The sequence below is a fragment of the Balaenoptera physalus genome (assembly GCF_965194825.1).
Source record: "Balaenoptera physalus genome assembly, chromosome: 1".
Classification (NCBI taxonomy): domain Eukaryota; kingdom Metazoa; phylum Chordata; class Mammalia; order Artiodactyla; family Balaenopteridae; genus Balaenoptera; species Balaenoptera physalus.
Window position 1 is genome coordinate 107,424,725 of NC_138882.1, and position 17,835 is coordinate 107,442,559.

General features: G+C 35.5%; 1 protein-coding gene across 4 annotated transcripts in view; it reads left to right on the forward strand.

Moving 5' to 3' along the window:
- DPH5 (diphthamide biosynthesis 5) overlaps positions 1–17,515 on the forward strand; it is a 40,883-nt gene extending 23,368 nt beyond the window's left edge. For all 4 annotated transcript variants that reach the window (XM_082452875.1, XM_082452874.1, XM_082452873.1 and 1 more), the window contains 4 exons: positions 8,314–8,434; positions 13,423–13,462; positions 14,945–15,048; positions 16,602–17,515. In XM_082452875.1, coding sequence (XP_082309001.1) covers positions 8,314–8,434; positions 13,423–13,462; positions 14,945–15,048; positions 16,602–16,825 — 489 coding nt within the window. In that variant the 3' untranslated portion in view covers positions 16,826–17,515. The remainder of the gene's footprint in view (positions 1–8,313; positions 8,435–13,422; positions 13,463–14,944; positions 15,049–16,601) is intronic.
- Positions 17,516–17,835: the final 320 nt, after the last annotated feature.

The following is a 17,835-nucleotide window of genomic DNA, read 5'->3' on the forward strand; positions in this document are numbered from 1 at the left end:
GTTGATATGCATTCTATTCTAGGCATGCCATAAATACAGTTCCTTACCACAAACCCCATATACCTAATGAAATTTTGGTTTTGTTGTTATATGCAAAGTATATTAGAGGTTGCCAAGTTAGACATCATTAATCGGAATAGTGATCTGTTTATTCAACAAATACTGTTTGTCTTCTTATTGTTTGCCTACTGAGTTTCTTTGATTATGGTGGTAAACCTGACCAAGAAGGTCTCTGCTCTCAAAGAGCTTACATTCTAGTAGGAAAGAGAGGCAATAACAAATTAAAAAAATAAAGTCAGGTAGTGGCAAGTATAAGAAATTCAAGTAGACTGCTAGTTTAGAGAGTGACTAGGTCACTACTGTAGTTGGGTAGTCAGGGGAGGTCTCTCAGGGTGGTAACATTTAAGATATGAATCAAGAAGGAACAACCATATCCCAGTCAGAAGGAACAGTTTGGACAAAGACCCTAAAGCGGAGATGAGCTTGGCTTGTTAAAGGAACCAAAGGAAGGCTTGCTGGAGAGTAGTAGGCAAGGAGAGGAGTGATCTGAGGCTGGATAGGTGGGTAGGGTTGGACCACTAGACTAATACACTGTCAGGAATTTGGATTTTATTCTAAGTGATATAGACTAACTGCCTTTAGAGGGATTTAAACAGAGCAAATACTTGATCTGGTAAGTGTTTTAAAAAGATATCTCTGGCTGGTATGTGGAGATTGAATTTCTGCCAGGCAAGACTAGAAGTGAGGAAATCAATTAGTAGGTTTATTGCAGTCTTTTAGAGAAGAGGTGATGGGGGCTTGGACTTCATGGAGAGGGTAGGGTGCAGTAGACGATTAAAAGAAGTAGATACATAGGAGCAGTGTCTATTAAGAGAATTGAGATTTAGGGAGATGTAGAGAGCCATTTGTGCCTTACTGATAATCCTAGGAAAGGAAACGGACTCTGTATGCTAATGGATCCTACCATCTCACTACCACAGTTATCATGGTCCTTACCCCCATAGACTTGTCCATGGGGCTGGACCCTCCGAACACCATTGCCCAGGTGTTTTCTCATTTTGCTTGGTTGTGTTAACTTGTCATTTCTAGAGAAGTTGCCTCCTGTCCTAAGAACCCTGTGCCAGTCTTCCTATGCTTTCAGGACCATTATCAATCTTAGAACTGATTATGTAGAAGAATAGGATTGGGTTTGTCTTATTCCCAGACTCTCGAAGGCATGATGTTTCCCTGAAGTATCTCCTTTTTTTCTTATGAACAGTTGGTAGTCCCAGCATAGATAATAAGTGTATGTATGTTAAGTGAAAGAAGTGAGACATAGAAGACCACATAATTTATGATTCTGTTTACATAAAGTGTCCAGAAAAAGCAAATCTATAGAGACAGAAAGCAATTAGTGGTTGGCTGGGGCTGGGGATGAGAACAAGGATTAAGTAGAAATGGACATAAGGGATCTGGAGTGATAAAAATTCTCTAAAACTGGATATAGTGATGGTTGCACAACTTAGATTTACTAAAAATCATTTCATGTACACTTGGAATGGGTGAATGTTATGGTATGATAATTATACCTCAATAAAGTGGTTTAGAAAAGGAATTCTAAGGGGTTTTCTAGATGGACAAGAAGCTAAAAGACATTCCCAAAAGCAAGAAAGGTAGAGTTAGAGAGTCATGGAGGCACTTTGGGGCATCTGCAAGGTATTACAGAAACACGAGTGAATCCATACATACATACCACAGAAACCTTGGCTATCTAGAGATTAGTTAACACAAGACTTACAATACGTATGTTGGGTAAAAACTGACTACATATTGGGAAGAATTAGTAAAGGAAAGGTATAATGGATATAATGGAAAAGGTTTAGAGTTTAACTGTAAATTAAAAGGTTTTGGTTTTACTTTTTGCTCAGGTGGTAACTAAGGAGTCATCTAACTGCTCTGGATCTTAAGTTTCTTAACTACAAGGGGATGAGGTGGGAACAGGGAGGAATGTTGGACAAAACTAGTGGCTTTCAAAGTGCACCATGATTTATGAAGATGCTTTAGGGTTCTGCAGATAATGAAGTAATTGACACCAAAACACAAAGGATAAATCCCTGAGGAGCCAGGTCATTATCTTTAACTCAGTTTTTAACATCAGTGATGTTCTATGTAAGAATTCATTTGGAAAAAAGATTTGTCACTAAAAAGTATGAAGAATACTAAACTAGCTAAGTTCTAATATCCTGTAGTTCTGGAAGCTAAAAAGCTGGCCTGTTGGGACCTCCCTGGTGGCGCAGTGGTTAAGAATCCACCTGCCAATGCAGGGGACACAGGTTCAAGCCCTGGTCTGGGAAGATCCCACATGCTGTGGAGCAACTAAGCCCGTGTGCCACAACTACTGAGCCTGTGCTCTAGAGCCCGCGAGCCACAACTACTGACCCCACGTGCCACAACTACTGAGCCTGCGCGTCTAAAGCCCGTGCTCTGCAACAAGAGAAGCCACCACAATGAGAAGCCCGCACACCACAACGAAGAGCAGCCCCCGCTCGCAGCAACTGGAGAAAGCCCACGTGCAACAACAAAGACCCAATGCAGCCAAAAATAAATAAATAATTTAAAAAAAAAGATTTATTAAAAAAAAAAGCGGGCCTGTTTTCCAGCTTTAGACAAAGGATACATAGACCAAGATATATTAGATACTCAAATTTTCATTGAGTTAATTTTAAGATATTTTGCAATTAAAATATTAGTTATAAACATGTATACTTTAAAATCATGTTACTTGAAATTCCTAAGTAACAGATATTTCTAACACTTATTTGTATTTTGAGGATTTTTCTAGTCAAAGAAAAATCCATTTATTTGTCGAGAGCCAGGCAAGGTGGTTGTATTTAGACATTCCTGATAATGAAAAGTCAGGGATTTTTCTCAGTACACAAAAGACAAGAGGAACAAGTCCTTCTTCTCTTGAAATCTTCAAGTTAGGCATTTAGCAGCTTAATCATGCAGAATCAGAATTGCTTTTATTATTGTTGCTGCTTTTGAAGAGCCACTTACAAAATAACGTTTTTTCGTGATAACAAGTGACATATATACGCATAGAAAATCAGGAAAATACAGTAAGTATAAAGAAGAAAATAAAAGCATCCGTGGTCTCACCACCTGAAGGTAACCATAGTTACCATTTTGGTATGTTTTCTTTCAGTCTTTTTACTTAGCACTTACTGTGTGTGCATTCTCCTGAATCTGACAGGCTAAAAAAGAATTACAGATCCTAAAATAATTTTTTTGCATGGTACTTTCATTTATTGTTAGCCATTTGTGTGATAGAATGTGTTAATTCTTTTGTAAAAGTTTGGTGACTGAAATGATTTTGAGACATTTTTAAAGGAAAGATAAATAAGACAGTTTGAAACCAGGTAGCAATGGTTTCTGCATTAAAAACTGCATTATCAGTTGTGGCTGACTTCAGGGAAAAAGGTTGTATAATTTTCTCATCATTATGAAATTCTTCCACTTTCGCTGACTGTTGCGTGAGTGACCTTGATTATTGCCATATGTTCCTCTGTTTATATAATACATATCTACTTTGGGAAAAAATGTATATTACTTTCAAAAAATAAGAACTCATTTCCTTCCTTTTTTTTAAATAACACAACACTCATTGTGATAGTCAGCATTTTTGACCTTGTAGTAGTTCTTACTGTTAGTTTTCAGAAGCATTAAATTGCTTTCATTGTTGTCCAGGCACTATTGTAGAAATGATAAAACCTAACGAGTACAAAGAACACTTAACAAGGTAATAAGGGTATTAGAGCTCTACATTACTATGTAACCTTAGAAGAATTCATCTAATAAGTTCTCTGTTCTTTTAGTCACTTTGGAATTATTTTTGACCACCTGTTAAATCATGAGCAGGTTAAAATTTTTTTCCTTCCTTTCCATTTCCTTTTTTTAGTCACTAGTTTAATAGCCACCTTCCCATCATTCTCTTCCACTTTATAGTTTTCTGCTTAAATCGTAGATCTGATTGTGCCGTTATTCTACTCAAACAATCCTGGTAAATCTCTATCCTATAAGAGTATTCAGTTGCTTGCATATGTTTATGTGCTTACCATATTATAAACTCCTTAATTTACTTATCTTCACATCTTCCATGGTACTTTATTGCAGTGCCATGCACATATAATCAATGTGTGACAAATATTTGCTGAGTTGAATTGCTTATTTATTTATTCCCCCCTCCCCACCCCCTACCCCAAGTTGGATCTTGTCTTTGGAATTGTATGCTTTAAATTGTAATTCTTTCACTTAATTTGTATGTGGGTTCTCTCATTTATATGTGAAAATATAAATCTAGCTGCTCTTCTGTCTAATCATTCAGCTTTATCTGTGTACCTAGTGTGTAGCCATGTGTATAATCTTTCTTACTGTTAGCAAAAGTCAGTGTTTTATCAATGTTAAGCAAAATGCATGTGAAGATTAAAAACAGCAAGTATTCTATATAAAAAACTAGTAACTCTTGATTATATGGTTTTGTGGTACATTTTTTGACAACTCTGCTGGCTCAGCTTTCTTTTACCTCACAGATTTAAGTGATCTGATTAGGATATACATATATAAAAGATACATGGGCTTGATAGAGTTCTTAGCAAATTAAATTTTCTAATTTTTCCATATCCAGAAAAGATACTTTTTAACCTAAAAATCACAAAATATTTTCATTTGAATATAAAATACCAAAGCATTAAAATCTAATTATAAAATGGAGTTTACAAAGCATCCGTGCTTCTGAAAGAAGGGAAATACTGGCAGCGAGATGAATTAAGACTATTAAGGTCATTCAGGCAGGTGGTACTGAGAACTCAAACTAAGGTAGAGGGAAAAGAAATTAATAGTTTCTAGATAAACTGTAGAGCTAGAATTGACAGGAATTGGTACCTGGTAAGGTGTCAGGAATTAGAGATACTTGTTAGAGGCAAAGTGAGGCAATACTTATTTCTAGATACTTGCTTAATGCCATTGTAAATACTGCCCAGGATTTCCCACCTCTGTTACTTTGTTCACATCATCTCATTCTTCTGCATGTTCAACTTCCCCAGGCTAAATCTTACCCGTCCTTTAAGGTCCAGCTTATATCCTGTCTATTCAGAAGTTACCTTCAGATGCGCTCTCGGTGGGGGAAATGCTGAACTCTTATACAATCTATATCTAATTTTTTATTATTATTAATTACCTCATATTTGTCTTGTGCATCTTTTCACTCTTAACTAGTGCCTTATATATAATTAAGTAAATCATTTTGAATTGAGTTTTTGTCTTCAGTTGATAAAAAACATGATCCAGCATCAAGTTAGATAAACTGCTTTCCTTGTAACTTACTCTAGGTTAAAACACACACAAAAAGCCTGTATTTACCTACTGTTTTTGAAAACAGTTCTTTTTGTAATCTTTAAATGTAGATCTGCATCAATAATGGTTTGGGGGAAAATGATCACAAGCACAAAGGCTTACATTTTTAGGATGGTAGGTGCTTAGGCTTCTGTAACCTCAGTTCTCGTCACTGTATGATTTTGTTCCAGTTTCTTTTTGTAATTTACTGGTAAGTCCTTGAATTGTGAAACACAAAGGAATTGGCCCTTCTGTTCTTTGAGGTACTGACATCTAAATGGTGAAACTGTTTGCATAATGTTCCAGAATTCATTGAAGAAGTTTGTACCACAGCCATGGAAATGGTTACAGTCTATAAATCAGGGTCCTAGGAAGCAGTGCTTATGTGAGGTTTTCTTTAATCCCCCAAATTAGACAATTGAAAGAGGCTTTTACATAAAGTGTTTCAACTAATGTTTATATGTGACTAGCATCTCAATTCTCTTTTAAATCATCTATCCCCTTCTTTTTGAATGAAGAATTTACCTCCATGACTATATTTTCATGACTCTTAAAATATTGAAAAGTATTTTAGTATAAAAATATTTAGTATAAAAATATTTAAAGTATTTATATATGGTTGCATATGAAATTTTCTTTAATGGTTTTCCTTTAAAGTTTTTTTTAATAGAGTAATGTTAATATTTTAAAATCTGATCAGAGATGCCAAAAATCCTTTTAAGAATGTAAACGATTGAACTTGTCAGAATTAAATCATAAACATAGTTTCAAATGTTTGGTAATATTTTTGAGCTCACTCCAGTAAGGAGAGCAGTTGGATTATAGCACAACACAGCATTTTAGAACATCTTCATATCATCATTATAAACATTATCGTTTTTACATTATCAAATTCCTAACATTTATTGAGTCTTTACTATGGCACTAGGCACTACATACAGTATGTCATTTAATCCTTAACAAAACACATTATTAGGTTTATAATTATTATATCCATTTTGCAAGGGGGTTCCTCCTGAAAGTCACCGAACTAGTCACCATGATCATCCAACTAGTAGGAACCAGAGCCATGACTCCAGAGCTTTTGCCTGCTATGTAAGGTATAAGTGAGACTGCATACTTCGTGAGGACCGGAGCTCTGCTTTGCTTCTCACTTTATGCCTGTGCATAGCATAATGCCTGGCACATAGTGGATGATTTATAATAAATATTTGTTGGACAGATTTGCCTCTTATAGAACAACAGCAATAACAGAAGCCCTCAACAGAGCTAGGCTTAGTCCTTGTAGCTTGGGTGAATGTATTCCAGGGATCTTACATTGGAACTCTAAATACATTTATTACAGAGAAACCATGTTAGGTGTGGCTGGAAGGTTTATGACTGAATTCTGAGAGTTACATGGGTCTTTGTACACTAATCTATGAATTCGACTGCCACTGGATAGCATGGCTTCTCTGGGGAAATACCTTTTCAGACAATTTTCAAATGGACTTTGGGAATAAAGCCTATTGGTAGGTAGGTTGGAGGTTGTGGCCATATAAAGAATATGATGAACCTTCCCTTGGGATCTCCAAGTCACCATTATGAGTATCGGTGATAGTTTTTAAGCCCTCAACATATAAAAATTGAGAAAAGTTGAGGTTCTTTAGTGATGGAGGGATGGAGGACTTTGAATGTCCTAGCTTCTCTCTTTCCTCCCTATATGCCTCTTGCAGCAGCTTCTGAAAACTGAGAAGCCTGGGGACAATAATCCCTTCTCCAGACCAGTTTCTTCATTTTTGAAATGAAGAAGTTTAGGCTTAGAAAAGTTAGGTGATTTCCTGAAGTCACATAGCTGTTTCAATCACACAGCTAACTTACGGCAGAGGACTAGATGTAATTTCCAGCATTTAGTGCTTTCCAGCTCTATTAAAAATTCTTTCAGGCACTCTTTAAGTTGAATAATTAAATCTTTACATAACAACTTCAGTGTTACGTTTTACCATATATTAAGTCTTTGAAAATAAAATCCTTTGTGCAGTACCTAGATAAGAACTAATATAAGCATATTATTCACAGTTTGAATAACTTTTTACATGTTATTTGATTCATACAACCCTATGGGTCGGAAGGGCATATGTTATCACTGTTCCTATTTTAAGGATTAAGACTTAGAAAGAATAACGTCACACAGCTAACAAGTTGAGGAACCAAAATTCAAAACTAGGTTTTCTCAGCATAAGATTTGGAGTTGGACTCACTTAGTGAGATGTGCAGCCAGCCTGGAAGCAAGTTGGAACAAAGCAAGCTTCTTGGTTGTGTGATGGTCAAGTGAAGTGGGTGGGCCTCTTGGGGGGAAAGGAGGAGGTCTGGGAAAAGGCCTATCACTGAACTCTATAGTGAGGGAATAAACAGTGGGTAAAGTAAGGGAGTAGGTTTTGGGATACGGCTGCAGTGAGTATACAGTGCCTGAATTTTACTGAGACGTCATGGTAGAAAGGAGCTCTTCCTCAGACCTGGGTTTGAGTTTCTTTTTCACTACTAAATGGCTGTGTGACCTTAGGCAAGTCAGTTGATCTTGACAGTGGACTCATCTGTAAAGTGAGGGTAATATTAACTTTGTGAACTGTGCTCTGACTGCTCAAAAGGCTTTTTTTTTTTGGCTTTCTTCTGGGTTCTTTGTATTTCAGTATTTTTAGCAGCTACCTAGCTAAGTCATGAAGTAGTTACATATGTTCCCATACTGAATGCAGAAATACTAGAAATCTCTTACTGAAAGGGCATCAGAATGACACCAGCTGCTGTGGATCAAAGAGAATTTTTATTACCTTTTTTTTTTGTGACAGACTTGATCCCCAGCCCATCTCAAGTTTGGTTCTCGCTTTTTATTTTTATTGTTATCTATGAAATAGTAGTTAGTGAATTGTTCCATCATTAATTAATTTTAGTTTGTATTTTTTCTAGTTGTATAGGTTTGGAGAGACAGTGTCTGTTGTTTTTTGGACGGACACTTGGAGACCAGAAAGCTTCTTTGACAAAGTGAAGAAGAACAGACAAAACGGCATGCACACATTATGCTTACTAGGTAAGGGCTGTGGGGTTTCTTTAGGGTGACAGTATGGAGTTGTCATATTGTTCTCATTTTGATTTTGTGGGAAGGTGAAACTGTTCTGTGGGATACAGGCTAGCTACTCTATGCATGGCATGCTCTCCCCCCGTACTCTGTGGAGAAATGAATTTTCTGTTCCAAATACGGCATGGCTCCTCCTACATACATGCCATAGTTCGTGCTGCTGCCTACTTATGCCCTAACAGATCCTCTCCAGCATGCCATCTTCTACCCATTTGTCCATTAAGACCCTGTTCTGGTCAATTTACAGCAATTCAGTAGACGTATTGAGCATTTATTCTTACCACGTTCCATCCTGTCTTCCTTAAGGTGTCCTTTGAATACTGCAGTATTAATGCTATCAGAATCACAGAATTATAGATCTGAAAGAGACTCTTGAGATCATCTTACTGAAGCCCTATTTTACAGATGAAGTTGAGGCCCAGAGATACTGAATCATTTTCCCACTGTCACCCAGATTATTAGTTGCAGAATTTGTAGAATCCAAATAGCCTGTTATTCACAGCTCTTTTCACTGTATTATGCTGCCAAATTCTGTTTCCTACCTAGTGTGGAAATGGCTGGGATCACTGTCTTTGTACACTAAGCTGGTGGTACTGATAGAGCTTCAGAAGGGATGGGCTGCGTTTGTCAGCAGAGGTACTGGAATTGTACTGATTCACATTTGCTATCAGTTCCTATTCTACAGTGTGTGTTGTAAAAATGCTATAATCAGAGCTTTAATCTGTGGCTGGTCAACAGAAAAGAAATAACTGGCATCTTTGATAACTTTGAAATGACACATACTTGGAATCAGAAGACAAAATCTGAGTGCTACTATATACTAGCTAGAGAATGTTGTAAACAGTCCTTAGCTTTGCCTTCATTTTTATCAAATAGGAATAATCTTTTCTTGCCTCATGGAAGTGTTTAAAGCAGTACTTCTCAAACTATTTGTGATGAAGGACCAAGTTTTGTTCTTTTATTTTTATATGTGTGTGTGTATATACATACACACATATATAAAATAGATATATGTAAAAATAAATACATATATTTATTTACTTTTAAATTTCTAATCTTTTGTGTCAAAGTCAAATTCCTGCAAGTGTTTGTAAACACTTCTTCTCACTCCTGTAGTTTTTTTTTTATCATTTATTGGGAACAAAATTCTCACATACTGGCATCAGTCCTCGGATCATACATTGAATTGCACTGTTTTGGTGATACTGTGTGTGAAGTCACAGCAGAAGAATGTCTGCCACATAGCACAGAATCAGGGCAAAGAATGAACCCATGGTTTTGGCCTCTGTAGTAAGCACAGATATTCAGAACATTAGAAAAGATTCCTATTTGCCAAAGGCATTTAGGTTATTTGTATAACATAGACAGTTCTCTATTATTCAATAATATATAATTTGTACATTATCAGAACCTCAATCAATATGTCTCTTTTAAAAGAGAAGACTGTAGAAAAGTTTTACTAATGGTTAGCATTTCTTATAGGGTAGAAATCGGAAATTATCTAGCAGGGGTTAGCAAACTAGCACCCGTGGATTAAATCTAGCCTACTGCCTGTTTTATAAATAAAGTTTAATTGGAACACAGCCATGCGACTTCATTTATGTATTATCTGTGGCTGCTTTCATGCTCCACTGGCAGCGATAAGTAATTTTGACAGAGACCTTGTGGCCCTCAGAACCTAAAATATTTACTGCCTACTTCTTTACAGAACAAGTTTACTGACTCCTGATCTAAAGTGAAATTCTACCTAATCTGATGTGGTACACCCTGTATCCCCCAGTGATTCTGTTTCCCATTACCTTGTATTATTTCTTTTAAGTCTTACCATCCATCTGAATTGTTTTATTAACTTGTTGGTTTTCTTCCCTGCTTCATAAGAGCAGGGACTTTATCTTGCTCATTCCCCTCTTCCAAATGTCTAGAAGTCTGGCACAGTGTAGCTGTTCAACAAATATGTAATGGAAGGTAATTGGTTGAAGTTTACTTTTAGCGTATTTTCTCAGACTTGATTTTATTACCCATTGGCACAGAAAATGTTTAACTCTTGCTAGCTCATTCAGTTCCATCTGGAATACATTCCTTTTGCTCCATTAACATTGACACCTAATTAATTCTAGATCTACATCAGGCCATGCATGCTTCTCTAACATTTTTTTGGCTTATGCCTATGTCCCACAATTAACTGGTATAATAATGTTTTCTTAGTTTATTATCAGGGAAATTTAGTAATTCATTATTAATTAGCTTTATAGTTTTGTGTTTGGATTTTCCATGTGGAAAGATACTAGTTTTCCTTTTTTTGTAGTTCCTACTGGCAGACCGACTGTAACACACTTGTTAATTCATGTGGAATATGCCATTAGATATATCCATCATGTTATCTTAAACTTAGATCCAATTAAGGCCAGCAGTATGTAGAAGGATGTGAGAAGGACAGCCATTAAAAGGACTTTTATTAAAGGCAGAAGTAGAAGTATATGCAACTGAGGGATAAAAAATAGGGATTCATTGGAGCTCAGGTACTAAAAAGCATGTGTGTGTGTTTTACAACAGAACTGAGAGGTTTTAAAACAGAACGGGGAGAAAAGTAGTCTTAAGAGGCAAGCTACCTGATAACATCTTCATGTATCATAAAAAATGGGGGAAAGGAGGAAAAATAGGATTTATCTTTTGGAAGCTTTGGAAGGACAGCAAATCAGTTTACAGTATTTATTGAGTATTTACTGTATGCCCAATGTGGAGTTAGGTTCTTCTGGAATACTAAGGAAGTATTAGACATGGGTCCTGCCCTCAGGGTTTTGAAATCTAGTTGGAACTAATGTGCTGTGTACATGAAAGTTTATAGAACAGTTAAGTTCTATTGTATGGAGAGGCAGGAAGGACAAACCAGAACTTTGGCTCTTGAACTCTCTCTAAGAGCTGCCTCTTTTCTTGGCTTTCCTGGGAAAAGACAAACAAGGTTAAACAATATATCTTCCTTGCTCCATTAACAAAAACAGGAACAAGGTGTGAAGTATAAGATATCATGATTCCAAATTCTCAAACCATAGATCTCATCATTTAATCACCTGGAATTCTCATTATTCAAATTAGTACGTATTTATTGAATGCCTGCTATGGGCCATGCCCTGTAGGGATTAGTGAGACTATGTCATGGTAAGAAACCATAGAGAATTTAAAATTTACTTGGAAGGATAAGACTGATATATATAATGTAATTAGAGATTAATAAAGTACAGCATTAATTGTATGGATATTTCAGAGGACAAAGAGCATTTAAGAGGAAGTCAGTAAAGGCTTTCTGAAGGAGCTGGGACTTTTACTCTACTGAAGGGGTAGATAGTTTAAGATGGGCTGATGGTAGTAGAGCCATGTGAACAAATTTATTCAGTAGAATTTATGGAGTATCTACTAGGTACTTTGCATTATGCTAGGTGCTGGTACTAAGATGAATAGGAGAAGCTTACATTCTAGCAAGTAGAAGTAGAAAGGAATAATTATGGCCTGTGTGAAGACAAGGGAAAAGTATCAAGATAGGTCTGGCTTGAGATTAATTCACTAATGCAGTCTTATGTTCAATTAAAAAGCATTTGCCTGTAAAAAGTCTCCCCAACCCGCTTAATTTTTAAAATCAAATTCTGTAGAGCATACCAGTAAAAATGTAAAAATATTGCAGATATTAAATTAAAAACTTAAGTATGACAACATTTCAGAAGCTCAAGGTGAATACATTAATAAATGTGTTTAATTTTTTAAAAATATTACAACTATTGTGTAAAGGAGCTCAAAGTTGACTTATATATCATTAATTGTATTGCAGGCCATATTTCAATAACAGATATACATTTTTTTCCTATATGTGCCAGACAAGTGGAAATATTAAATAATTAATGATATTTCGAACCTGAAAAATATATTCACTGCTGGTTCCAAGAACATTTAGAAATACATGTAAGGGATTATCTCTGGAGTATTTTCCAAGCAAATACTTAGTATCCCTTATAAGAAAAACTTTTATAATCACTTGGGAAAGCTGTAGAAGTCTATCAGAAAGACCCCTCAGTTGCACTATATTTATTTTTGCAAAAACAAACTTTGACCGAACCATTTGTTTTCAGCATGTAGAACAGGAAGCAGCTGTCGCTCTTGCTGTTGTGTGCTGAGTTCCTGTGAGGATGTAGAGTGATTCTGCTTTTTTACCTTCTACCGAATTGTTTAGCTGAGCATCAGTGATTAAAAAGTGTAAAGGATCAAATCTTTGTGATGCTTGCATTGTAAAGCTTTATTAGAGCAAAGACTATGTGGGTTTTGGCCGCTGTGGTAGCCCTGTACCTGGCTACCAGTCAGTGCTCAGGAAATCCCAATTAAAGTATGAATATTTGGTATTATTCATAAGTTATTAGGCATGTCTTACCATCCACAAGAAAGCAAAAGTCTCTTTTCAAAATGTGGTAAGAATTTTCTTTTATTTATGTTACATGCATTGAAGCTTATATTCTAGTGCCTGGAAAATAGGTAAGAAGAGGAACATAACAAGACTTTTCAGTTGGTTCTATGCAGTTACCACCTAATAGAAATGAACACAAAAATTTTGATTAGCTGTTTGGTAGTGTATATGCCAATATTTATCTAACTCTTTCCTGTGTCTTCTTTTCCAAGAGGAAATTCGATCCTTTCAGGATGGTCTCAGGGCCAACTTCATGTTTGTTTTCTAACTAATGACCTTTACACAACCACAAGCTTCCCTTCTTCTTCATATTTCCTTTAAAAAGTGGCCAGATACAAGTGTGAGGAACGATTGTCGTAGACTCAATCAAATTAGCATTTTGGAGACTTGAGAATAATGTCTACCACAAACTTAGGTGACTCAGTTGAAGTTTACATGTAGGATTTTGGATAAAGTAGTTAATTAAAAGAGAACTATTTTTTACTTCCTACAGACATCAAAGTAAAGGAGCAGTCTTTGGAAAATCTAATCAAGTAAGTTCTTATTCTGAGAATGCTTACATCTACTTTAATTCCGTGAACAATAAGTTCTACTTAAATAACATGAGTTCTAAAGATTGTTGAAAATCAGTTTTCAGTAACAGTGCAAAATTAAATACTTTCAGTCTTATGAAATGATAAGTAGTGTGATAGATAGAGTGGAAACAGCAATAGATTTCTTGGGTCAGTACTGAGAACAGTGGTTGGCACCTGATAGGCACTCAGTAAATATTTGTGGAATGAGTTAATTGGGAGTCAGAAGACACGGGTTTGAGTCTTGAGTTGGCCTCTGGTTATGTGCTCTTGGGCAAGTTACTTCCATTTCTGAGCTGTATTTTCTTCATTTGTATAATGGGAGTACTAACCCCTTTTGCTTATAGATGCAGTGTCCCATACAGTAGCTGCTACCCACATGTAACTAATGAGCACTTTAAATATGTATGGCTAATGTAACTGAGGAACTGAATTTATAATTTAATTTTAATTAAATTAAAACATACTCAACTTAGTTAATAGAAAAGATTTAAGTATATTTAGAACAATTCAGTATGTAAATCTACTTTTACAACCATGAATTTTATGAAATCTAAATACAGATCAAATATTTCCAATGAAAATTTAACATTTGAATTCAGATGTGCTAAAATATAAAATACATTCCAGATTTCAAAGACTTAGTACAAAAACAATCTTTAATAATTTTTATAGGAATAAATGTTGAAATATAACATTCTGGATCTGTTAGGTTAAATAAACATACTAAAGTTAATTTTTTCTTCTTTTTTTTACATCTGTTAATGTAGAGACTATAGAAAATTTTAAATTATGTTTACTGCTTGCATTATATTCCTCTTGGAGAGTGCTGACTTATAGAATTGTTCTGAGAGTCAGTAAAATAATCTATATGAACTGTTTTGTAAACTGCAAAAGCAGTGTTTTTATTTTGATCATTGGGCAAATGTGGTAGGCTTTTGAGGCATATGGAAGTAAACATATCTTATCCTCCAAGATTTTGAGATATTTATCGCTTTAGTTTACTGTTTTTAGAGGAAGATGTGAAAAGAGGGATATGTGGTTTAAACATGGTAATAAAAATGAACACTATGGAACCTGATTAAACTAAGATATAGAACAAATTGCCACTTATTTTGAATTATTTTTGCCTGAAGTATCACTTTGAATAAAAGTAACTTTGATTTAAACATTTATCTTTTAAGTTGGTGGACTTTTATTTCTGCCAGCATTTCAGTGAGATGAGAGGGCATTTGAAGTAGAACAATGAAAAAAGCTTAAGAAATTTAAGATAAATGATCACTGTATCCGTGCTTTAATTTATACTTAAAGTGGGTAACAAGTGACCGCTTCAAACATAATGTAGACTATGGTAATTGAGTATACCTGGGGGAGTAACTGTGTTAAAAATGTATTGTGTAATCTCATGGCTAAGAACAGTGGCATCTAGTTTTACACTTACAGGGGAAGAAAGATCTATGAACCTCCTCGTTATATGAGTGTAAACCAAGCGGCCCAGCAACTTCTGGAGATTGTTCAGAATCAGCGAATACGAGGAGAAGAACCAGGTACTGAAGAACCTTAAAAGGGCTCTCGTATCCCCTACTGTTACACTGAGATGTGTATGTAACGTCTGCCATACACACACACATATATATTCCAACACCACTGAAGTGAGAGTCAGTGTGTTTGCATTGTATTTTTCCTTGTCACTTTTTTCAACTTTACCTTAAATCTCATAAGCTGAATGTTCTACTGAAAGAAAAATAATGGAGTTGCTTCTAGTAAATTAATATCATTCTAGAAAGTAAGGATTTTTTACAAATTAACTATAAATCAGCTTTTATGTAAATATGTTAACATATAAATATTTTGGTAAAATACAGAACTTCCATTTTAGCCCAAATCTATGGTAAACTCTGTCCTGTAAAGTACTTATTCTACTTTTTCTCATTCTCAACACTGAGACCAGGTATAGTTTTCTTCAGGATAAAGACAAGAGAATTTATACTTATATTCCTAATATCTAGACATAGTATTAATAGATGTGGTATATAATAAAATGTTCATCGTCAGTAGATTTTTATTGAGACGTTCTTAAATGAATCTGTCATTATATTCTGTTGTAAGGTGCTGACTGGCTTTGAGCACCTATTTCTTGATAGAAAAGATACATGAAGAGATTCTTGAATAACATTGGCCTCAGTAGGCCTTGTTAAAGTCATGCAACAAATAATCTGCAAGGGTGCTCTATATCCACACCTTTGCACAGAGTGCCTGACATGCCTGCTTGTCCTTGTAGAAATCATTTGCCCCATTTTGACCATTTTTCAATCAGGACAGCTTTCCCAGCTAAACAAAACCACAAGAGGGTCAGCCCTTCAGCTGTCAGGCCAGAGTGAATAATACTAAAGTTCACTAATGTTGGGGTCAGCCCTTCAGCTGTCAGGCCAGAGTGAATAATACTAAAGTTCACTAATGTTGGTTATTTTGAACTTAAAAGCATAAGGAATGTCATAATGCCTATTATTTGTTAAGGGCTATGTACTTTACTAAGTACTTTCATATCTATTATCTTAGCCCTTAAACCACCATTTGTGACAGATAGTATTCCACTAAAAAAAATAAATAAATGAAAAAACTGAAGTTTGTCACATAGCTAGGTGGCCAAGCACAGACTCAAATCTGTGTATTTAGCTCATAATCCCCTGGTTTTTCCAGTATATCTTGGCCAATGTGAATATATCTCAAACATTTTATTTAAAATATAAGCATGTAATAAACATTGTTCACTCAGAATCTACTTAAAGACATATGCTATGCAATAGAGTATGGATACAGGAATTATTCAAGTCCTAAAAATTTAAACTAAGGTAAGTCTTTGGAATTTTGAAAGGGTAAAGTTAGGAAGTACTACTTTACTTTATATGTCAGGTAGTACAAATAATTTAGAAAAGCCTTAGAGAAATCAATAGATAGTGTGTCCATAATGAGTGACTAAGGAGATTTAATATAGTTGGGTCTTCTTTAAATGTATTTTTGGTACTAGTGTTAGTTTGAATGGATTCAGGATAACACATTTGCTGAATTGAATGGTGGTATCTTTTTTTTGTTTTAATAGCAGTCACCGAGGAGACACTCTGTGTTGGCTTAGCCAGGGTTGGAGCTGAAGACCAGAAAATTGCAGCAGGCACTTTGCAGCAAATGTGTACTGTGGACTTGGGAGGACCATTACATTCCTTGATTATCACAGGAGGCAGCTTGCATCCACTGGAGATGGAGATGCTAAGTCTGTTTTCTGTACCAGAAAATAGCTCAGAATCCCAAAGCACTGATGGACTCTGAACATAGGCATTTCTATTGTTAGATGTTAATTTCAGTTATATATGCACATACACATATTTGTGTAACAAATCAAACAGGTCTTTTGGTTTACCTAATAAGTATAAAACGAGTGACCAAGAAGAAAGATGCTGACTCAACAGTGCTTTGTTTCCTTTGTCAGTGAGTTTTTTCCCTATGATATCATCAGTTTTTGCTGCTATTTTGGCAGTTTTTCAGGATGTACATACATGGAGCAGACCAAGCTGGAAAACTTACAGATAGACATCCATCGACAGAATCATTTAAAAGCAATTTTTGTTTATGAAATCAGTTTATACAAGGTGGAACTTTCTTCTTTCTTAATAAGTCAGATGTCCTGACTGCAAGATAAGTTGTCCTGACAGCATTTGGTATTAATGCATATAAACAGAGGTGGGAAGAATAAGTCCCCACCCAACAGTCCTACTTACTTAAAGCTCAGCTGAGCACATGCCACAAAATGACATCCTTTTGAATTGCCTTGTCTTGTTTAGCTGACATCCTAATTATGTGCCTCATATTCTGCTGTATTTTGGAGGTTATATAACTGTTGAATTATAAATGTTCAGCCAGCCGTGTACAGTTGCTGTTTGGTTTTAAATAGCATCTTTCACATCCAAGCTGACAAATGGAAAACTTGCTGACTGCAAAATAAAATTTTTAAAAATTTAAGTTTGAAAACAACAGTGGATTGGTCAAGATTTATCATATCACTTAACAGTTAATATGCCTCTGTATGTATGCAAGTAGCCACATTCTTCTTCCTAGTTGTAAATCACACTCCATTTATTATGTTTCATGACTATGAAGTCTCATACTTTTATCAGTTTATAACAGAAATAACTTTGCTACATGTTAGTTTAGTTGGTCTAACTCTGAGTACAGTTGACCCTTGAACAACACAGGTTTGAACTGTGTAGGTCTGCATATACGCAGATTTTTTTTTCACTAAATACATACTACAGTAGTACACAATCCATGGTTGGTAGAAT